Here is a 23,648-nt window from a genome sequence, read left to right as displayed (position 1 = left end):
TATATTTTATTTTATCATCATTGAAATAAAAAATTGCTGCAAGTACATCTAAGTTACTGAGCGCAGTGCGGCTGTGAGTGCAGATCTGGTGATACATGTTCAAACTTACCCTACCTTCTGATTGGTGCCGGTGGCGGTTAAATATGTATATTGAGTGCACCTGGAAGAAATGTTCTTTTGGAGTTAATCAGCATTCCATTTCATAATGGGATCATAAAGAGGCCGCTTCAGAGAAGGCTGGCCCCAGTTGTTCTGAGTTGTTTAGAGGGGGCTCGCTCACACGAATGTAATCAGGAAAAAAAAAGGATTGCAACATTTGTTTTTGGGCAATGGTCACAATAACTAATTTGGTAATTAATCAAATTGTTTTTTTTTTATACAAATGTCTGATAATTAAAAAGAGTCATCAATTATTTTTGTCCCTCAATGCTAACAAGAAGATAAAAAAAAGCAATTCTGTCGGCCGTGACTCAGTGGGTAGCACTCTCACCCCTGACTCAGAAGGCCGTGGGTTCTAAGACCCATTGCAGAAACTTGAGTACATAATCTAGGCTGACTCTCAAGTACAGTACTGAGGGAGTGCTGCACTGCCGGAGGTGACATCTTTTGAATGAGACGTCAAACTGAGACCCCGCCTGCTCTCTCAGGTGGCTGTAAAAGATCCCATGCCACTCTTTTGAAGAAGAGCAGGGGAGTTCTCCCTATCCCTCAACCAACATCACTAGAACAGTTTAATGGGTCATTTATCTCGTTGCTGTTTGTGGGACCTTGCTGTGTACAAATTGGCTGCCACGTTTCCTGCATCACAGCAGTAATTGCACTTCAGCAGTACCCCATTGGCTGAAAAGCACTTTGCTCCTGCTCCTATTTCTTATGTTCTTATGGCACGTCCTGAGATCGTGAAAAGTGCTATATAAAAGCTAGTCCTTTCTTTACTTAACATAATGGCCTAGAATTTGTGGTCAGCGGTGAAGCGAAGGCGTTCGCCGCTGGCCCCCTGAAGTGCGCTTCACACAAGGATCTCGCGATCCCGGTGTCGAGAACTTTGGGTTTTCCGACCTTCAATTCAAATCAACGGAGGTTAGTGCGAGCTGCCGTGATGTCAACAAGCTGCCTAAGCGGAATTCTCACAGACAGCGAACAAGGAAGTGAGTATGCCCTTAAAATTCTAACTTTTTAAAAAAATGTTAGAGAGAGCAGAACAAAGGTTGGGGTTCTCACATGGGGAAAAGGCACACCTGAAATAAAGATGGAGAAACTTTAAAAAAATTAAATTTAAAAAAAAAGCTTCTTAAAAATGTTAATTTTTATTAAAAATGGACAGATTTCACACTGCGTAAAATTTAAATTAGTTTTTCAGACCCTTAACCTGTTAATACACTGTTAAAATCCCAGTTACACCTAATTCCTTAGGGTCTAACTTTTAGTGGGGAATTTAACAGTGTAATTACTGCGGAAGAGCTGAAGTTTCCGTCAGTTTCAATGAATTGGGTGATTACACTGATTGCCGGTTCTGTAGGGGAGGGGCACAGCCCAGCCTGTGTCGGAGCTGTGAATGACAGACCGCAACTTCAGGATTTCTGCAGCGGCGGTCAGTTTTAATCCTGACCGCAAATTCCGGGCCATTATAGTGAAATAAATGTACAAATGGGACTGGTCAAAACAACAACTTCAAGTGGACATTCGAGCTAATTCGCCTTCTGTACATTCTGTTCTGTGACATTGTTGGCATGCACACGTTTTGGCAATTTCCATATATGCCGCAGTGATTGGCTCTTTATTGTAAATCGCGTACTACTCTTTTTGAGCAAATGTTGGGGGCTAACTTCCAGCTTGGTACACCCGATACCATTCTCGCCTTGGAGTCAGAAAGTTGTGGGCCCCAGAGTTGAGCCCATAATCTGGGCTGATAGCTCAGTGTAGTACTGAGGGAGTGCCGCACTGTTGGAGGTACCATCTTTCAGATGAGATGTTAAACTGAGGCCCTGTCTGCCTGTTAAGGTGGACGTAAAAGATGACATTGCACTATTTGAAGAAGAGCAGGGAGTCCTCCCAGCGCCCTGGCCAATATTTAGCCCTCAACCAATAGCAGCAAAAAATAACTTCACTGGTCTTTCATTCATTTGCTGTTTGTGGGACCTTAGCTGCCACGTTTGCCTATGAAACAACAGTGGCTGCACTTCAAAAATAATGAATTGAACATGAAGAGCATCGGGGCATCCTGAGGATGTGATAAGGTGCTGTATGAATGCAACGCCTTTGCTGCAACTCCAAAATGCTGTTGAGGCTGGGGGTCAATTCAAAAGTTCAAAACTGAGATTGATAGATTTTTGTTAGGTAAGGGTATTAAGGGTTACGGAACCAGGGCAGCTTAACGGAGTTGAGCTACAGATCAGCCATGATCTAAGTGAATGGCGGGACAGCCTCGAGGGGCTGAATGGCCTACTGCTGTTCCTATGTTCCCATGAAATCTACCACAGCTGGTACTTAGAAACATAGAAACATAGAAAAATAGGAGCAGGAGTAGGCCATTCGGCCCTTCGAGCCTGCTCTGCCATTCAATATGATCATGGCTGATCCTCTATCTCAATACCATATTCCCGCTCTCTCCCCATACCCCTTGATGCCTTTTGTGTCTAGGGTACTGTATTGCCTGTGAAAGTTAAGGTGACCACAGCCCTGAATTTCAAGGCATAAGGATAATTTCAGACTGCAGCTGAAAGCATATGCAATATATGTTGACAATATACATCAGGTCACAGGTGCACTCTTATGTGAGGGCTAATGAACTATTCTTCCTCCCCATGGATCCCAGGAGCCAGCAGGAATGGACTGTGGGTTTTATAGATATTGCAGGATTTTCACAAGTGCCATTGATTGCACCCATGTGGCCTTCAGGGCTCCTGCCAATGAACTTGTCACCTTCATAAACCCGCAAAGGTTTTCACTCCCTTCCTGTCCAGCTGGTTTGTGACCACCGGTAGTGGTTCTGCACTTGTTAACCAGCCGCAACATCGCCAATGCTTCACGCCTGCCTACCTCAATTACATCCACGCCTTCCTCCTCTATCTGACTGAAGGTTTGTATGGAGCCTTCCTCGCTCTGGTGTTGCGAGCGAGCGTGTCCCACTAGAAGAGTGGGAGTGAGTTAGTGTGTGGTTCTTGGTAAGGGTTGTGCAGATGTTTGAGGCTGCTTCATATAGGGAGCATGTTGAGAGGGAGAAGCAGCAAGTTACGAGCAAAATAATGTGCAAAATAAAGTGGCTCCAGTGTGAAGGCAATTAACAGAAGAATGAAATGCTTTCGAGTTGTTACCAGGTAAAAGCAGAATGACTGTTCTTAGGGCACTAGGTGAGTGTGTGACTATAATGGGATGGAAGGTTGGTGCAGTATCCTATTATGATTGGCGGAAAAGCACTTAGGGGGGAGGGAAGTGTTTGGAGTGCTTGGGAGGTAGGTTGTGGTGTGGCAAATCATTATCCTGAGAAAATGAGATAGCAAGCCACCATTTCCACCTTTGCTGGCCTGGGAAGGTCATTAAACTTTTTCCGGCACTGTACCAATGTATTGGGAATGATGCTTCTAGTGTTCACCTTTTCAGCCACCTCCTTCCAGCCCTGCTGCAGCATTTGGCCTGGGCACCTTTCTGCCATTTGAGTAGAGGACCTATCCCTGGAGCCTCACCTGCTCCACCAGGATCGTCACCGCTGAATCACTAATTCTTGGTGTCTTGGCAGGAGACATCTCTGACCCACAGTTCTAAAATCACGTCAAAGTTGCTGGAAATGTTACATCACCGCATTATACAGAAACGACTGCTGAGAAATTGGAGTAGCGTCAAAATCGGCATGAAAGGGACGTTGCAAATGGAAGGCACGCCCGAAGGTGTTGATCCGAGGCTTGTTGGAAATTGGGCCTCAATTTCATAAAGCCGGCAAGCTGTGGACGCCAATCGGGGCCTTATGAAATTCGGCCAGCTCCGATGCCGAGCTGGCCTGCAGTTAGCTGCTGGAGGAGGCAAACCGGAGGTGGGGAGGTGTGGTGCGGGTGAGTCCAGGCCGGCAGCGCTCTGCAGTATTCTTGTGGGACCAGCCGGAGGCACCTGCTCCTCCTGGCTCCACAGAAATGAAAGTATAAATAAGTTACTTAACTTTTTTGTGGGTGGCCTCCAGAGGTCCCTTTAAGGACCACTGCTTAGGCCGCCATAGACCTGGAAAAAACTGAATGGTGCATGCTCCGCCCAGTTGATGACGAATTTTGATTGGGGTTCTAAAACAGCTGTTTGCTCTGGTGCATGAGATGATGTCCAACATTCCCTTCAAGGTGGTCTTCGATATGGCAAAGTATGGAAGAGATTAAATTTCACAAGTGTATGCATCACCTCAACTAAAGGGGCAACATGCTGTAGCAACTCAGTCCCACAGTTGTCTAGAGCATTTGTCAATGTACTTATATCCGTCTGCATGTGGTTGAAATATTTCCTACATTACCACAGTTGCTATGTCGCAGTGGTTTGGTGATGCCACTGAATGGTTTTCTCCACTTTTCTAGCTTAAGGAAATTTTGAGATCCTTAAAGAAGTTAATGTCTAAACCCACCCCCTCCCCCCCCCCCCCCCCCAAACACAATGGCCGTGAAATTACTCTGTGGGACACTAACCTATGTATGAACACTTGGCACATGTGTCTGAAATGCCTTTTTCTGTTATTTTAGCAGAGGCATCAATGCATTAATTTTATGCCAAAATAGCAGAAAACAAATTTTAATCAAACACATTCAACATCCATATACCACTGGAGCAACTTTAGCAACAGAAAACCCACTGCCTCCACATGAAATACATTTTTTATTTCCTCTCATGAGACTGACTGTAACTCACAAGTAACAACGTTGGAAATTGGTTACAATCAGTCTCACCCCCAGAAATAAAAATCATATCTCATGGAATGATATTTAGTATCCTTTTTTATTTTGATGTAAAAGGCATATTCATTTAATGGGACCTTCACAAACAAATATAATTAAGAACATAAGAAATAGGAGCAGGGGTAGGACATTCGGCCCCTCGAGCCTGCTCCGCCATTCAATAAGATCATGGCTGATCTTCTACCTCAACTCCACCTTCCCACCTAATCCCCATATCCCTTGGTTCCCTTAGTATCCACAAATCTATTGATCTCTGTCTTGAATATACTCAACGACTGAGCATCCACAGCCCTCTGGGGTAGAGAATTCCAAAGATTCACCACCCTCTGAGTGAAGAAATTTCTCTTCATCTCAGAGATAAAACTTTCTCACTAATGCAAATTACAGTTACCTGTCCACTGAACGTAAATGTAAAATAGTTCAGGCTAAAGGAAGTCCATTTGTGGCAGTGGGCTGTCATGTGACCAAGGTGAAAGTCAAAATTTGGGAATGTGATTCGCTGTACTACATTTTGTATGATGCAATGTAGAAATACTATTCTATACGATCATGTCCCAGTAATGAGCCTGCTTAGCAAAGTAAATGGAAGAAAAGAGAAGACAAAAAACCATCAACAGACAGACCAAAGGATTTCTTTTTATTCATTCTTGGGATGTGGGCGTTGTTGGCAAGGCCAGCATTTATTGCCCATACCTAATTGCCCTTGAGAAGGTGGTGGTGAGCCGCCTTCTTACAGTCCATGAGGTGAAGGTACTCCTACAGTGCTGTTAGGGAGCAAGTTCCAGTATTTTGACCCAGCGGCGATGAAGGAACGTCGATATATTTCCAAGTCAGGATGGTGTGTGACTTGGAGGGGAATTTGCAGGTGGTGGTGTTCCCATACGTCTGCTGCCCTTGTCCTTCTAGGTGGAAGAGGTCACAGGTTTGGGAGGTGCTGTCGAAGAAACCTTGGCGAGTTGCTGTGGTGCAGCTTGTAGATGGTACACACTGCAGCCACGGTACGCCGGTGGTGGAGGGAGTGAATGTTTAAGGTGGTGGATGGGGTGCCAATCAAGTGGGCTGCTTTGTCCTGGATTGTGTTGAGCATCTTGAGTGTAGTTGGAGCTGCACTCATCCAGGCAAGTGGAGAGTATTCCATCACACTCCTGACGTGTGCCTTGTAGATGGTGGAAAGGCTATGGGGAGTCAGGAGGTGAGACACTCGTCGCAGAATACCCAGTCTCTGACCTGCTCTTGTCGGAGATCTTGGTAGTTCATAAGCAAAAAAAAGGTTTTGGATTTTGTCCACCAATTTTTTTTCCCTATGCTCATTGCTGCATAAACACTAGTCACCTTGCTGTACCTCACTTAATTGGCCATTATTCATTTGTGAGCTTTGACAGTCAATGTCGGGCTCTTTTACTGTGGAGACATCAAAGCAGAGCATGAACCTGTTGTCGCCCACTTTCAATAGAGGGTACTCGATCACAATCAGAACTCATTGCCGTGACTGATATTCCTCTTCCTAGCCCAGGAACACTGAAGCTAATTGTAGTGCCGTTACCATTGCCTCAATTGACATCAGCTAACTCAGTATAGACCAGGGATGTATTCTGGGACCTTCCTTGTCTGTATGGCTCAGCTACTCGCTGGATAAAACTCACCGAGCCATCAGGGAGCCACAGGACTTGCACACTCGCCTCTGAGTCTGAAGGTTGTGAGTTGGAGTCCCACTCCATAGACTTGAGCACATAATCTAGGCTGACACCCCAGTGCAGTACTGAGGGAGTGCTGCACTGTCAGAGGCACCGTCTTTCGGATGATGCGTTAAACCGAGGCCCCGTCTGCCTTCTCAACTGGCCGCAAAAGATCCCACGGCACTATTTCGAAGAAGAGCAGGGGAGTTCTTCCCGGTGTCCTGGCCAATATTTATCCCTCAACCAACATCACTAAAACAGATTATCTGCTGATTATCACATTGCCACTCGTGGAATCTTGCTGTACATAAATTGGCTGCTGCATTTCCTACATTACAACAGTGACTTCACTTCAAAAACGCTTGCTGTAAAGCGCTTTGGGACATCTTTAGGTTGTGAGCGATGCTATATAAATGTGAGATGTTCTTTTAGTTTACAGAGAAATAAACCATTAAGTGTGATGGGCCTTCATAAGTCATGCGTCCCTTGTTTTCTCAGGTTTGGCACATGGTTCATTTTTGCCATTAATGACCAGGTGTAAATTGTTTTTTTTATTGAGTTTTCCTCCTTTAATAAGATAAATGTAACAAAATGCCACCACAAACGGATAGTCATTCAGATTGATCTCCTGAGATTTTCTCTGCAAGAGGGAAACAAAGCTTGTTATTGCTGACAAATTGCTTTTGAAGAGGGCTTTTAACTCTTGCTCAGGGTGAAGGGGGCAGCACAACAATGGAAAAGTGTACGCAGTTTCTGTTACTCGCCGTAGCCTCTAGTACCTGTTGAAGGGAGTCTTTATCTTAATTGATGTTAATGGTGCCGCATGCAGTCCTTGCCCTGGAGCAGATGTGGATCATCAAGCAGCAAGGTTCCCAAATGGACATTGGATTGTGCATCGCAAACAAATTACTTTCAATCACGCCAGCATAGATAACAACAGCCACCCAGATGATCAAACAGAACTAATGATGTCATGTAGGTCCTGCTAATAGTCTCTGGGTAGTCAGCTGTTATGAATGCCAGTACATTAACCCTTAAGAACATTTCTAAAATGGAAGGCACGCACATCAGCCTGAAAATTACTGTTGACAATATCAACAGATATTGTCAGCTTAACGTGTTCATATCGCATTCCTGTGTCTGCTATTTTACTTCCATTATAAATTGGTTAATGTCTCCGTTAAAGTAGCAAAGAATGTTTAGGTATTCATATCCTAATATCAGCACAGCAATATCTAGACTATAATGTTGTACATTGACTGGGATTCATGTACGACACAGCATTTCAATTGATCAAAAAGTGGTCTAACTCATGGCGGGGGAGTGGGGGCAATAAACCTGGTTGATAGTACATTCTGGCTACACAACTACATGCAAATCAACTGCTTTTGACCCTTCTGACTTTCACAATGTTTAATACAAACATATGAAAAATGATAGGCAGGAAACGACCTACTGGTCCATCCAGCCTGTCCCATAAGGTTAAATAATAAAAATATTTCCACTAAATCTACTCCTCCAGCCCTACAACACTCATCCAATTCTGGCCTCTTGCGCATCCCTGATTTCTTTTGCTCTATCATTTTCAATCATGCCTTCAGCTGCCTAGGCACTAAGCTTTAGAATTCCCTCCCTAAAACTCTCTGCTGTTCTCTCCTCCTTTAAGACGTTCCTTAAAACCTAGCTCTTTGATCAAGCTTTTGGTCACCTGTCCTAATATCTCCTTATGTGGCTCGGTGTCAAATTTTGTTGATATTTCTCTTGTGAAGCGCTTTGGGAAGGTTTACTACATTAAAGGCACTATAGAAAGTCAAGTTATTGTAAATGCATGACATTTATATTTCACTGACAAACCTTCACTGAATTTTATCAAATGTAAATGCTTTGTGGCAATTCTTCTCAGTGAGATGTTACTGTACCATCGTCAATGTGGAGTGAAGATTCAGAGCAATGTGTGTGGCACAAAAACAAACACTTTGATGTGCCGCAGAACCTGTATCTGCAGTATGTGCGTGTGTTCATACCCTCTATTGGCATTTATGAGGCTTTGTTTCTGTTAGCTGATTTAATGGTGGCTTAATCCAGGCCTATCTAACAGTTGATGTTCAGTGAAGATAGACAAACTTCAAAGTAAACACCAAAGACGTTATTGCTCAAACACTAAAATACCTCAAAAAAATTACATCAATAAATTTATTATTGAAATATAATATCGAGCCATATATGCACTTACCAGAAGAATAACTTCATCCAAACAAATGCATGCAGTATTTGCGCATAAGTGTCAGCTGTGGCTCAGTGGGTAGCACACTCACCTCTGAGTCAGAAGGTTGTGGATTCAAGTCTCACTCCAGGGACTTGAGCACATAAAGCTAGGCTGACACTCCAGTGCAGTGCTGAGGGGGTGCTGCACTGTTGGAGGTGCTGTCTTTCAGATGAGACGTTAAACTGAGGCCCCGTCTGCTCTCTCAGGTGGATGTAAAAGATCCCGTGGCACTATTTCGAAGAAGAGCGGGGGAGTTATCCCCGGTGTCCTGGCCAATATTTATCCCTCAATCAACATAACAAAAAAAAAGATTTTCAGGTCATTATCACATTGCTGTTTGTGGGAGCTTGCTGTGCGCAAATTGGCTGCCGTGTTTCCCACATCACAACAGTGACTACACTCCAAAAGTACTTCATTGGCTGTAAAGTGCTTTGAGACATCCGGTGGTCATGAAAGGGGCTATAGAAATGCAAGTCTTTCTTTATTTTTTCTTTTCATAAAAGAATACAGGACGGCTCACCATCATCTATAACTTACCAACTTCTCTTCCATGTTCCTTCATGGTTATTCCTAATCAATATTAGTCTTATATTAACTAAATAACCTTTACTATTGAAAATAATAGATTGTATGGGCCTTCTGACCAATCGGAAGTGGTATTAGTGAAACTCATGGCATGCTGACAGGTACATTGAACCTGACCTCTCATAACATGTGCTTTAGCTTCTCTTTGCTCTGTACAGTGACTGAAGTTGCAGAGTATCGGCTAACAGCAACTTTGCTTTTAAAGTAATAAGTATTAAATATTCCTCTTTGTGCTTTGAAGTGAGGGAAGGCCTTTTCTATCTCTGTCTTTGTGCATGAAACAACATTTACAAAGTTTACAGCAGCATTTGGATACCCTTTCATTCATCTTGAGTGAAGTCTCTTGTCTTTCATCTGTCAGCTGACCACTCACAGTTCCAGCACATAATGGGGGAGAGTCTTGGAGATTACGTACAACACAGAGGAAAATACTTTCACCTGCTACTATAAACTAGATTATAGGTAAGAATAAAGAAGGGTTCTGATGGACTGAGAAGCATTGTAGAAACCCACAACAAACTTATTTTTAATAATTTTCTAAACCTTTCATTATTCTACATCAAAACTGTTGCTATGAAGCCACAAGAGTCACAGGCAGCAATTAAAATAAACCTGGAAAAGTTATTGAAGTTAAATAAATCACACATTTCTATGGGCTAACAGTAATAATAAGCCCAAAAGCTGTAAACTTATCTAGGCCTTAGCACTGGAGATCTCCATTTTAGTGCTTGGCAACATCTACCATAAAAGAGTGCCCAAACACCATCTAAATACATGGCTTCTTCATGATTGCTGCCAAATTCACTCTAAGCAAACAAACAGATAAAACAACCCTTTGTAACCCTGTTTACCTTTTTATTAATGTTCTGAAGTTACCTTTGGGACTTGAACTCTTATAATCCAGTCATGAGCCTGGCTCAATGTAGCCTCATTGTAGAACCTGCTTAGCTTCCCATTCTGGTCTTTTTCTGCTGTGTACCTTTTCTTTCAAATGGCCTTTAATTGATCAACAATGACTCCTTAGTTGGTCAATCTGATTAGGGATCAGTGCAAATCTCACTTTTTCATTATGTTTGACTGAAAGCCTATTAGATCAAGTATTATACTAAAGCTTGTCAAGTTGAATCATCTTTAGCTGCTGGTGACAAATTCATACAACAGACCATTACCCGCTGGTGTTTAACCCCAGGCTGCTGATAGTGTGTTATCTTTGATAGTGTGTTAACAAGCATGCGTGCAAGTGGCTCCAAAGAGGATTGATGTGGATGGGGACACTGACCAGAGACCCATTGCCCTTTGCTGTTGTGAAATTCTCAGGAAAACACATTAAAAAAAACAATTGCCTGTCCAGCTGTCAATAGCTTCACATCAGAAATGCCATCCCATCCACATTGATTTCCACAATAGTGGCATGATGCTTGCATTTAATGAAAGCTACAACTTGTACAAAAGGTTAATTAGGAGCACTGCATCCCTTTAGGCAGTGCCCTGACTGGCAATAAGCCGTGACCTACTAAATTGTTCAAGAGAGTTAAATGCTTTTATTTAAATTTCATGTACCAACAACGTACCATTAGAATATTATCCACAATCCAGCAACTTTACTAAAAGAAATAAAAATGTAAACTGTCATGAATCCAACCAAGAATCAACAAATCATTGCCTATATTTTTGCTGATTTATGATTTTTCTGAACATTAATAATGGGTTGGATAGGTGGGTGGTTAATAATGGGTTAGATACGTGGATAATTAATAATGGGTTAGACATGAGGATAATTAATAATGGGTTAGATATGTGGATAATTAATAGTGAACTAGATGTGTGGAAACCAGCAATCTCTTATTATACTTCAATCATAGACTTTGAGCATTTTATCCTGTAGATTGTGGATTCAGTGGTACAGAAATTGTACATCCTATTCCAAGTTCTCCATTGCATTCATTCCTGTAACTGAATAGCTTGCTGTTAACTCCTTTCAAAGTAGCAACCCTTTTGGCCATATTAACCATGTTATCGCATTCACAGCCTAGGTTACTCAGGATGTCAGTGATGTTGGCCATATTTATTGCCCATTCCTAATTGCTTGGAGAAAGTGGTGGATGCTAGACCACTTTAAAGGGCATTAGAAGACAGCCACTAAGTGTGGATTGGAATCACATGCAAGCCAAACCAGGTAGAGGAGTAGCAGATTTCCTTCCCTGAAGGACTTTAGTGAACCAGTCGGGATTTTACAACAAACCAACAGCTTTCATAGTTATTCTTGTTGGTGGCAGCCCACAATTACTAGATTTGCTAAATGTAATGTCGTAGCCTGCGATATGAACTTATGACTTCCAAGTAGCTATTTTAGCACCATAACCACTACACGAAAGTACTTGCTCTAGTACAGAGTATGACTTCTGGCCTATTAACTGTCTATACCAAACAAAAGTGAGTGAACCAATTACTTTGTATTTTGAAAAATTCTCCATTACAACTAAAAGCTTGAAGAAATCATGCAACAGAAAATCTGTACACATGTACAAATGTGACTAAACTTCAAAAGTATTTCAATAGCTGTAAATCGCTTTGGGACATCCTGAGGTTGTGAAAGGCACTATATAAATGCAAGTCTTTCTTGTTTTAATGGTAGATTCTTAATTGGGGAAAAATAGAATAGGAATTAAGATAAGCTCCTTTTTTGTTCTATTCAGGAAAGCTGCTTTACTTTAGCTGCTTCCCAAACAGATTGGTAACGGAAACGGAAATGTGATGGCAATGTTTCATGCTAAGGTGTTTATATTGTAGAGAGGGTATTACAGAGCAAGCTCTTTGCTGAATCCAGCTTCGTGCTTTTATTACTGCCAAGCCCCTTTAGAGTGCTGTAGTGGCGACATGTAGCTAAATCAACTGTTGACGCATAAACTCGTGTGACACAAAACGACTTTGGAAATTTGTTGCATGTTGCGAAAAATATCGAACCGAATTATTCCCAAAATCAAGGTGCACGACTTAGCATCAGTGACTCACACATAAGGAGAGTAAGAAACTGCAACTATTTTCCCAAAAGGAATGGAACCATGGACTGGAATAAGCACTGGCGCAGAGGGAACAGCTTCAACTTTACTGAGGAGCAGACTTTACTGGACGGAAACCTTAACCGGTGACACAGGAGATTCCATTCACTTGGGTGTTCAAGAGAGTTCTTTAAAATTATTCTGGTGTCCATGTTACATAGAAACATAGAAGATAGGAGCAGGAGTAGGCCATTTGGCCCCTCGAGCCTGTTCCGCCATTTAATGAGATCATGGCTGATCATCCAAATTCAGTACCCCGTCCCTGCTTTCTCCCCATATCCCTTGATCCCTTTAGCCTTAAGAAATATCTAACTCCTTCTTGAATATATTTAATGAATTGGCCTCAACTGCCTTGTGTGGTAGAGAATTCCATAGGTTCACCACTCTCTGGGTGAAGAAATTCCTCCTTATCTCAGTCCTAAATGGCTTACCCCTTATCCTTAGACTGTGACCCCTGGTTCTGGACTCCCCGGCCATCGGGAACATCCTTCTGGCATCTAGTCTGTCTAGTCCTGTTAGAATTTTATAAGTTTCAATGAGATCCCCTCTCATTCTTCTAAACTCTAGCGAGTATAAGCCTAATCGACCCAATTTCTCTTCATACATCATTCCTGCCATCCCAGGTATCAGTCTGGTGAATCTTCGCTGCACTCCCTCCATGGCAAGAACATCCTTCCTCAGATAAGGCGACCAAAACTGCACACAGTACTCAAGGTGTGGTCTCAGCAAGGCCCTGTACAACTGCAGCAAGACATCCTTGTTCCTGTAATCAAACCCTCTCGCTACGAAGGCCAACATACCATTTGCCTTCTTAACCGCCTGCTGCACCTGCATGCTTAGCTTCAGCGACTGGTGCACAAGGACACCCAGGTCTCATTTCCCAATCTATTGCCGTTCAGATAATAATCTGTCTTCCTGTTTTTGCCACCAAAGTGGATAACCTCGCATTTATCCACATTATACTGCATCTGCCCAATCACCCAACCTGTCCAAATCATACTGGGGTTTCTCTGCATCCTCCTCACAGCACACACGCCCACTCAGCTTTGTGTCGTCTGCAAACTTGGAGATATTACATCTAGTTCCCTTGTCTAGATCATTTATATATATTTTGAATAGCTGGGGTCCTAGCACCGATCCCTGCGGTACCCCACTAGTCACTGCCTGCCACTTGGAAAAAGACCCGTTTATTCCAACTCTTTCCTTCCTGTCTGCCAACCAGTTCTCTATCCAATGGGCTTTAACTTTGTACGTTAATCTCTTATGCAGTACCTTATCGAAAGCCTTCTGAAAGTCCAAATACACCACATCCACTGGTTCTCCCTTATCTACCCTACCAGTTACATCCTCAAAAAATTCCAGTAGATTAGTCAAGCACGATTTACCTTTTGTAAATCCATGTTGACTTTGTCCGATCCTGTCACTGTTTTCCAAATGCTCTGCTATTACATCTTTTATAATGGACTCTAGCATTTTCCCCACTACCGAGGTCGGTCTCTAATTCCCCGTTTTCTCTCTACCACCTTTTTTAAATAGTGGGGTTACATTTATCTGTTGTTCCGCAGATAAAGATTTTGGCACGGAATTTGCGAAGCAAAGGCTTTTGCCACTGGCCCTGACCAAAGCTGCCCACGGAGGTCTCGCGATCTCTGCGGCGAGAAGTTTGCTTTTTTTTTGACGCATAGGAGATCGCAGCATTTGACAGTGGGTATTCCCTACCGCGATCAGCTGCAACGTCAACAAGCTGGCTAAGCAGCCAATCACAATGCAGAATTTTCACAGACAGGGGAGCAGGAAACGAGAACCTGCTTTTATCCTGACGTTCTAAAAATGTTACAGAGAGCAAAACAAAGATTGGGGCTCTCATGTGGGGATAGGCTAGAACCTAAAATAATCATGAACAAACTTGTTTATAAAGTTTCTTAAAAAATTATAATTTTAATCATAATGGAGAGACTGGACACTTTACAAAATTTAAATTAGTTTTTCGGGGACATAATGTTTAGCAGTCAATACGCTGTTAAAACCCTAGTTACACCTATTCCAACAAGGCTTAAGATTTAGTGGGGTATTTAACAGTGATATTACCGTGGAAACGCCCACGTTTTCATCAGCTTCACTGATTTCACTGCTAACACTGATTGTCAGCTATGATGGAGTGGGGGGGTGGGTGGGGGGGGGGGGCGGGGGGGATGGCACAGCGCAGCCAGTGTTGAAGCAGTGAATGACTGACTGCAACCTCAGGATTTCTGCGTTTAGATGCGCATGCGCTCCATCCTGAAGTTGCCGTCAGTTTCAAAGGGGTAATAACAGCGAATGCTGTTAATTCTCCCACAAGTATTGCATGCCAAAGGAATCGTTAAATCTGATTCTAACTGGTAATTTGTTCATAAGCAGCACACAGCAGATGAAATAAATTAGAAATGAAAATTAATTACTAAATTGTTTAGTGATGAACACATTTTCATTGTCCATCTCTATAAACGATTTAGTAACTTATATTTATTTCTAAATTAGGTCACCTGCTGTGGTGTTGCTCGCGCACCAAAATAAAAAGGCCCTGGAATCTTCAGGCCTGCCTCCTGGCAGTTACATCGAGATCACGCACACCAGTGCTGACCCCACCGCATTTCTTTTGACTGATATAAATACAAGTTGTTGTTGTTGTTGTTGTATTGGCAGACCACATGCTACTATGGGTGTATCTCAGGCATCTGCCTGCTCCAGCCTGCCAGAAACTCAGCACCCACCAGCTATCTGGGGGTGGACAGGGTGCCCAGCCCCTACAATATTCACCCATATTCAGAGGTCCAGGCCATTTCCCTGGCCTGGATGCCCACCCAGGTGCAGAAGATGCAGAGAAAGAAGAAAACTCAACATCTTACATCCAAGGCAATAGTATAACCAGGTGTGGTCCACTTGCGCGACTTATTCATCAGTCATATGTTCCAAAATCATATTTTCATATTTACAGCAATGATTCATTCGCAGTTCTTTCTCTGAAGAAGATGCCATCTATTAACTGAGGAGGGAAACAAAGGCGATGAAGAAGATGCAGAGAAAGAAGAAGACTCAACATCTTACATCCAAGGCAATAGTATAGCCAGGAAAAAAGACCAGAAGGCTATTGAATCAGTTGCAGGATCCTCTAGCAGCAACTCACAACAGGATGATGTTGCCTGTTATTGTACCTGTAAAACATGAATCGACATAGCAATCATTTGGATCAGAAGTTATCCTCTCAGCCTGTCTCGCTCTACACTTTGGGACAGCAGAAGATTGCCTAGAGTTCTAAGGCCCCTGAAATTCTTTTCAATATCATGTAGGTGGCTTACACCACCTGCCTAGCAATATTACATCCTAGCATCATAGAACGTAATAACAACAGAAAATGCTGGGAAAACTCAGCAGGCCAGGCAACATCCGTGGAGAGAGAAATAGAGTCAACGTTTCAGGTCGAAACCCTTTATTTTGCTATCATCATAGAACGTAACTTGGCTGAGCAGTTAGCTTACGTTAGGTCTATTATCAACTGCTACTTACAAAGTTCACAATCACCACCTTCTATGCTCGCAGACATCATCAGTCAGACGTTCTAGCTGTCTCACATAATCAATAGGAATGAATTTGTTGCTTGGCCTCAAATGCATCAGTGGTTGATGTGTCATTCACTCACAAGATGAACCTAGGGCCCTTGTAGTGATAGCTTCTCTCAAAGTTTAACATCAAATAGTATTTACAGAGTTTTTTCTTCCCTCCTTTCCTAAAGTTGCTGTCCCATGCTGGAATAAGACTGCATGAGTGCCTGTCGCCTCATGAGCATGAGCCTAGACAATGAGTGTTATTAGGTTATTGGATTTTAGGGGTATCACAGCCAAAGCCAATTTTGTCCACACCTGATGTATGACTAATCTGGAGCACTACTATCGGCTTCAGTTCCCTGGGATAGGGATTTTGGCTGGGACAGTGGTAGAGCTCCTGGCCATAAAGTCTTTGACATCCACCTGAACAGGCAGACAGAGCTTTGGTTTAGTATCTCATCCAAAAGATGGCACCTCCAACAGTGCAGCACTCCCCTAGTACTGCACTCAATTGCCAGCTGAGATTAAATTCTCACATCCTGGACTGGGGTTTCTACCTACCATCTTCTGATTCAGAGACAGGAATGCTGAGCCAAAGTGCATCAGTCTTGGCTCAGTTGGTAGCCCTCTTGCCTCTGAGTCAAAAGGTTGTAACCAAAATTCTAGGCTGACACCCTAGTACAGTACTGAGGGAGTGCTGCACTGTCAGCGATGCCATCTTTCGGATGAGATGTTAAACCGAGGCTCTGCCCTCTCAGGTGGACATAGAAGATCCCATGGCACTATTTTGAAGAAGAGCAGGGGAGTTATCCCTGGTGTCCTGGCCAATATTTATCCCTCAATCAACATCACAAAAAACAGTTTATCTGGTCATTATCACATTGCTGTTCGTGGGAGCTTGCTGTGTGCAAAGTGGCTGCTGCGTTTCCTACATTACAACAGTGACTACACTTCAGAAGTACTTCATTGGCTGTAAAGTGCTGTGGGACGTCATGAAAGGCAGTATATAATTGCAAGTCTTTCTTTCTTTCAAACTGAACACTTTCAAGTCAAATAATCTGACAGTAATCACAATTCAAGATTAGATTGAATAGGTGGATGAATGAAAAGGGATATGGGAGCAGAGTGGGTAAATGTGATTAAAACTGTTTGCGTGCATGGAGGTTAACTCTGACATGAACTACATAGGATATACGGCACAGAAACAGGCCGTTCGGCCCAACCAGTCCATGCCGACTGGTTGAGCAGAATGGCCTGTTTCTGTGTTGTAACCTCAATGAATTTCTATGTACTACCTAGACTCAAACATGAAGCATGACCAGGTGGGCCATGTACCTAAGGATGGGCAGCACCTGTGGAACCACACCCCAGCAAGAGGTTTCAAGTGAAGCGGGGGGGGGGGGGGGGTGAAATTAGAGAGAGATATTTTTAAAATGAGTGAAAATGAGCTGGATGTTTTGGTGCAAGTTTACAAGTGCTGTCAAGCTAAAGTTGTCTAATATGAACATGCTGTCATATTAAGGGTACGGTAGCATAGTGGTTATGTTACTGGACTAGTAATCCAGAGGCCTGGACTAATGATTTGGTGTTGGAACATGAGTTAAAATCCCACCACGGCAGCTTGGGAATTTAAATTCAGTTACATTAACTGGAATAAAAAGCTAATAGTCATAAAAACCCATATACGATAGCAAAATACTGCGGATGCTGGAAATCCGCTGGAGCGTTTTCTGTTGTTATGTCATAAAAACCCATCTGGTTCACTAATGTCCTTTAGGGAGGAAATATGCTGCCCTTAACCAGACTCCAGACCCACAGCACTGTGGGTGACTCTTAACCATCCTCTGAAATGGCCTACCAAGCCATTCAGTTATAGCGATGAGAAATAAATGCTGGCCTTGCCATCCTGTGAACAAATATTTTAAAAATTAAATGGATATCATGCATTGCCATGCATCCTAGGCAGAACATGTCCAAAATATTAATGAAGTCTGTCCTGATTATCAATGAACTCTTCTGGAACCAGAAGAAGTGGGGGAATTACAGGAAATGTGTTAGGGATAGAGAAAGTTGCTGGAGAAAAGATCTCCTGAGGTAGAAATCTCAGTCTGCTGCTGGTGGGAAAAGGATGGGCCCTTCAAAAGCATTAATACATATGGAGAGAGAAATATCCACCTTATGCCCAGGCAGACCGGATCGTCAAGAAGTGAACAAAGGCCCGGGGAGAGGAGTGAGACCAATTATGGATGCAGGAGGCAGGACTCGGGAGGGGGAATCCGAGGGAGAAGTACTGAGTGGGCAAGTGGGAGGCACAGGTTTGGGAGACAGATGCACAGAGTGGTCAAGCGGAAGGAAAGGGGAAATCAATGGCATTGAGTGAACAAGATGATCTATGTAAACAGAGAAGGCTGCCAGCAAGATAAAAGAGACTCCAACAAAGAGACAGAGACTAAGAAAACCAAAACAAAGAAGGAGAAAAGCAAAGAGACTAAGAATCAAAGAGAAGAGACAAAAATCAAAGAGGAACACAGAAGAATCAAAGGCAAACCAGAGACAAGGGAAGAGAAGAAGCTTAAACCGTATAACGTGACTTGCTTTTCTTTTACACTGCTTGTATTCACCGGTGTGGTTTTTTTTTGGTACACACACAATTTGCACGAAAATCTCAAGTTTAATGTTTGCCATAATTTCCTTAGTGTCTTCGATCCTTGAGAACAATGGAACATATATATATATATATATATATATGATGAAATGGAGCACCTCCCCCGCACCAAAAAAAAAAAGGACAGTACGGGGTGGAGAAACAATTTTGTCTACAGGAAAAGCCTGGTCAGAATGTATCAACATTGCTCCACACACCGAGGTCGTTGCCTCTTTAACCTGTGCATCTTTCACCACTTTGTCAGAGTGGTGACACAGCGCCCTCAGGAGGCTGTGTTGAGAAATAAGAGTCTGACAAGAGTCTTTCACAAAGTGCCCAGAGTGTGTGTGTGTGTCTTACTCTCCACAAAGTGCAACGACTTACGAACAAAATCGGGAAGGATTTACAGATTTCTTTCCGGATCATTTTGTGTTCATATTTGGAAGGAAAAAAAATAGAAATATATAAAACTATTGCATCTTTTTTTTTGCTTTCCACTAAATCAACAATTCTCACTCCCCACCCCTTGCAGAAATTAAACTTTCACAGTGTTTTCTTGTCCAATAGTAACCTCACGAAACCCACTCGTTAGAATGAAGCATTCGGATTATTATACTAGTTTCATAACACACATGCCCCACAAAATATTAACACACAAACTCTTGATTATTGCAATGGGTTGTGTCGTTTTTATTCTCTCCCGCAAGTGTCTCGATAAATTGGGATTTTGCCGCAGGTCGCAGCATTTACGACCGTTACTTTTTTCTTTAGATAAACTACAGCGCAGGTGTTGGTAATGCTAAAAAAAAAAGTTGCTCAAGGTTGGGATATCCCTGGCACTCTATGATGCAATCAATGTACAATACTTGCGTGGGCGGGCGTTTTGTTTAAAAAAAATACTATTGTGACTGAATTTGAAATAATTCTTTTGGGAGCAGGCGTATCGATTTTACTGATAACGATTGGAACCTTTAAAAGGCTGAGTCCCAGGTCTGTAAGTCAGTGCATTAGGGGGAAGAGATCAGAGAAAGCGGGTTTCGCCTGTCGCTGCCACTGAAAGTCTCTTTCTTGTCAGGAGTCGCCGGGAGATGTCCCTCGACCTGCTGGACCGTTTCAAGATGTGGGCGGCGGTGAGCAGGCTGTACACCGCTGTGCTGCTGGCCGGGCTGCCCTTTGCAATGGTGGGGCACTCGATGCCTTTGCCAGATGCCGGGCCGCATGTGAACTCTGGCTGGGATCAAACCGTGAGGTTCACGCACTTGTACACCAAATCCGGCAAAGGCAGCTTTCTCAGCTACCACCTGCGGATCAATGAGGATGGCACGGTGGACGGCAGCGGCCAACGGAGCTCACACAGTAAGTCATATGTGTTCTGTTAAAAGACTGGTTGGTAGCTTTTCAACAAATTGGATTATCATGGGGGGGGGGGGTTATTTAGTGTTACACAGACTGGGGATTTGTTAAGTTTTATTTGAAGTTTTGTTAATTTACAGTCAATTTGTTTTTTGGTCCTATCAAAAGAGTACACAGATTAGGGGGGGGGGGAGGGGGAAAGGGAATATTAAGATTTCCACCTCTACAATGAATGAAATCTGGCTTCAGGAAGCGAACTGGCGTGGATCGCACAAATATCGGCGCTTTTAGCAAGCAGCTGCAATCAGATATTTACAAAATAACCCAGGCAGCGGCCACACGTGACGATTTGTTTTACATTTTATTTTGCTGTTGACAACTTTCAAGGTGAGTTCTTGAAAGGGGGAAGAGAGAGCGGTGTGGGGGATGAGCAACGGGGTTGGCTTTCGATGTGCTGTGTTGAAAAGGTGTCTCTCAGATTGTTGTTCATTTGAAATTTGTTGGGCTAAATTGCTCCTTAATTTCACAGTTAAAGGGCGGTACCTTTGTAAGTGTGTGTGTGTGTGGGGCTGTTCCCAAGTTTTAATGATATGCATGCTAACTTTAACATGCTGGGGAGGGGAGCAGGTGAGGATTGTCACAGAACTGCTTAACTTTCCCCCAAGATCTGTAAAATCAGAAAGTTTCTTTCCTATCGGTTCTTTTTTATGACTTAATTTTTTTTAAATCCAACTTTGTAACAACCCCTCCCCCTCTCCCAGCATGTTTGAATATGACCGCGAAAGGTTCAGCTTCAGTTTTACACTTCGAATTAGAAAACTAAAAAGTTAAAACGATACCGTTCAGAAATAAGAATCGGTTTTACACCGGGAATCGACCAAAATCACTTTTTGAAACCGGAGCTTCGGAAGCTGCAGGAATTAAGGAATTTGCACCGAGTGTTCGCCTGCGTTGACCGGTTGCGTTTGTGTTCCAGGTCTTCTTGAGATCAGGGCAGTGGCCCCGGGAGTGGTGGCGATTAAAGGCTATCACAGCGGCCGCTATCTGTGCATGGGAAGCGACGGCAGGCTCCTCGGCTCGGTAAGTCCTCACTTCTATCTGAGCTTGCTTCTGTTTGACCATAAAAAATGCTGCAAATTCACCGACCCTGCACCGAGATAAGCAATTGCAGTGCTGGGGGGTGGGGAGGAGGTTGTCGCTCACTTTACCAATGATTTCTCCAAACAATTACCTAATGGTCTGGAGCAATGACTCCTTATCTGAGCATCCCAGCACCAGCAGCAGCTCTATTGTGGGTTACTGACCTCAGGGTTCACTGACCTGCCACATGGCAGCCCCTGGGCGCCACTTTTGTCAGCTGTCAGTGGAGAATAAATGGAAACGCTTTGGCTGATCACTCTCTCTGTATTTTCTCCCTCTTCCTTTTTTTATATATATATAGCTCTCATACAATGAAGGTGACTGTTCATTTAAAGAGCGCTTGCTGTCTGGCACCTACAACCTGTATTGGTCGGAAAGGCATGGGGCCGCCGTGTCCTTAAGCAGCAGGAGACAGCGAGCCCAGGCAAGGGGCAGGGCATTCCCCCCGCTCTCTCAGTTCCTGCCCATACGGAACACGCTCCCACTCCTACCGGTCCCCGTCGACGATTCCGGCCAAACTTCCGAACTCGACTCGGTCCCGTCTTCAGTCATTCAGACCAACAGCATGGACCCTCTGGATTTCACATATGAAGCCAGATGAATACGTTTTCTTCGACCCACGATTGCACTGCACCTTTTTGATACTAAATCTGGGACTGCCTGCGGCGTTGTTACCTTGCTCTGCACGCCAGCTGAAGAGGTACTGTGCTGTGCTGCGTCTTGATTATCAAGAGTCTGTTTGGCCACTTTCAAGCTTTTAAAGCGGGTAACTCTGGTGCCTGAGCCCTTCATTTTAGAAGGGATTCTTATCATGAATGTCTGACTCCAATAAGAGTGAAGGACTGAATGAGTGCATGTGCCGGCAGCATTGGGGTTTGCAATGTTATAGTCACATGTAAAGTGCACCTCTGCTGGGAAAAGGAATAGAGGATGCAGTGTAAACTCTCATCGTACAATAGGATATCGAGGGTGCAGTGTAAACCCCTATTGTAAGAATGGGGATGAAGTCTACTGTTTAAAATTCCTGTACTCGGAAGAGGGATTGTAGGTTCAGTTTAAGCCATCTCCTATAAGAGAGGATAGAGGGAGCAATTTAAACCATCTCTTCTATGAGAGGGTGTAGTTTAAACCTTCTATCCGAGGAACAGGGATAGAAGGCACCAATTTAAACCTCTACCCTAGGAGGAAGGATGGAAGGTGCAATTTAAACTCTCTCTGCCAGATGGTGAGTGCAGTTTAACCTGTGTCTCCTACTGGAGGAGATGGAGAGTGCAGTTTAAATCTCCTCACCTAGTTAAAATTACCTTTCTGAGGAAAATAGTGGGGAGGAATTGTGCAGTTGAAACTTACTGTTGTGAGAGAGGGACTTAAAGGCCGCATCCCCGGGACAAGCGTGGAACAACTTTAATAACAAAAACCTCACAAACTGGAACTGTAACATTATATATGCACAAAATATCTGATGTTGTAAAATATACGAGTTGAATCTGAAGGAGTTTAGCATGAAAGAAAGAGATTGTGAATTCACCCAAAAAAGCACTTGACCATTACTAAGGTATTTATCATTAACTTATTGAATACAGTGTTTCCTTCTATTTTGTTACTATATTTATGTACATATATTTATACATTTTTTCCAGTTTTGTGTAATTCAGTTAAGTGAACCTGTGTTCATAGAGGACTAAAGTTGTATTTTTTTTGCTTGAATGATTAATAAATAAAAGCAAACAAATCACTTGCAGTTACATGTGAAGGTTTGACGAGTCTGTACTTAATGAACAGTTTTAATAGACAAGTGATTGCTGGTGTCAGCTGATGGAATCAATCTGCCATTTCCTCCATAGGTTTCATTTTATACTTCCATATTGTGACTAAACAATAAGAAATGTATGTTTTTGTGAATTAAAATAAAATGTACATAACATCCCATAACATTTTGTCTACATTCCTTTATTTACATTCCTTTATATATATATATACATGACTGCAGTACATTCTATCTACAGCAACTCACCAAGGCTTCTTCGACAGCATCTTCCAAACCCACCACCACCACCACCATCTAGAAGGACATGGGCAGCAGGTGCATGGGAACACCAGCACCTCCAAGTTCCCCTCCAAGTTACACACTATCCCGACTTGGATGTATATCACTGCTCCCTCATCATCGCGGTGTCAAAATCCTGGAATTCCCTACCTAACAGTACTGTGGGTGAACCTTCACCACATGGACTGCAATGGTTCTAGAAGGTTGCTCACCACAACATTCTCAAGGGCAACTAGGCATGGGCAATAAATGCTGACCTAGCTAGCGAGGCCCATCTCATAGAATCATTACAGCACAGCAGGAGGCCATTTGGCCCATCGAGCCCTATGCAAGAGCAATTAGGCTAGTCCCACTCCCCTGCCCTTTCCCTGA

The 23,648-nt window shown here is 43.2% G+C and overlaps 1 protein-coding gene across 1 annotated transcript; it reads left to right on the top strand.

Annotated features, from left to right (window-relative positions):
- The first annotated feature begins 919 nt into the window (after window positions 1-919).
- Window positions 920-23,155, top strand: fgf19 (fibroblast growth factor 19). The gene is made up of 4 exons (XM_086008494.1): window positions 920-1,148; window positions 19,812-20,092; window positions 21,066-21,169; window positions 21,531-23,155. Exons 2-4 carry the CDS (start codon window positions 19,825-19,827, stop codon window positions 21,828-21,830), a joined length of 672 nt encoding a protein of 223 aa, XP_085864620.1. The 5' UTR covers window positions 920-1,148; window positions 19,812-19,824; the 3' UTR covers window positions 21,831-23,155.
- The last annotated feature ends 493 nt before the right edge of the window (window positions 23,156-23,648 follow it).

The sequence above is a fragment of the Somniosus microcephalus genome, chromosome 15 (assembly GCF_052327205.1).
Source record: "Somniosus microcephalus isolate GS21.2 chromosome 15, FLI_Smic_1.0, whole genome shotgun sequence".
In the NCBI taxonomy this organism is placed as follows: Eukaryota; Metazoa; Chordata; class Chondrichthyes; order Squaliformes; family Somniosidae; genus Somniosus; species Somniosus microcephalus.
Note: the sequence above shows the minus strand (reverse complement) of the source record. Positions and strands in the feature narration are given on the sequence as shown.

Bases quoted from the DNA above. Each gene is read 5' to 3' on its own strand.
- fgf19 (XM_086008494.1), top strand. From the start codon at position 19,825: ATGTCCCTCGACCTGCTGGACCGTTTCAAGATGTGGGCGGCGGTGAGC. The intron at 20,093-21,065 runs GTAAGTCATATG...TTTGTGTTCCAG, and splicing joins CGGCCAACGGAGCTCACACA to GTCTTCTTGAGATCAGGGCA. The intron at 21,170-21,530 runs GTAAGTCCTCAC...ATATATATATAG, and splicing joins ACGGCAGGCTCCTCGGCTCG to CTCTCATACAATGAAGGTGA.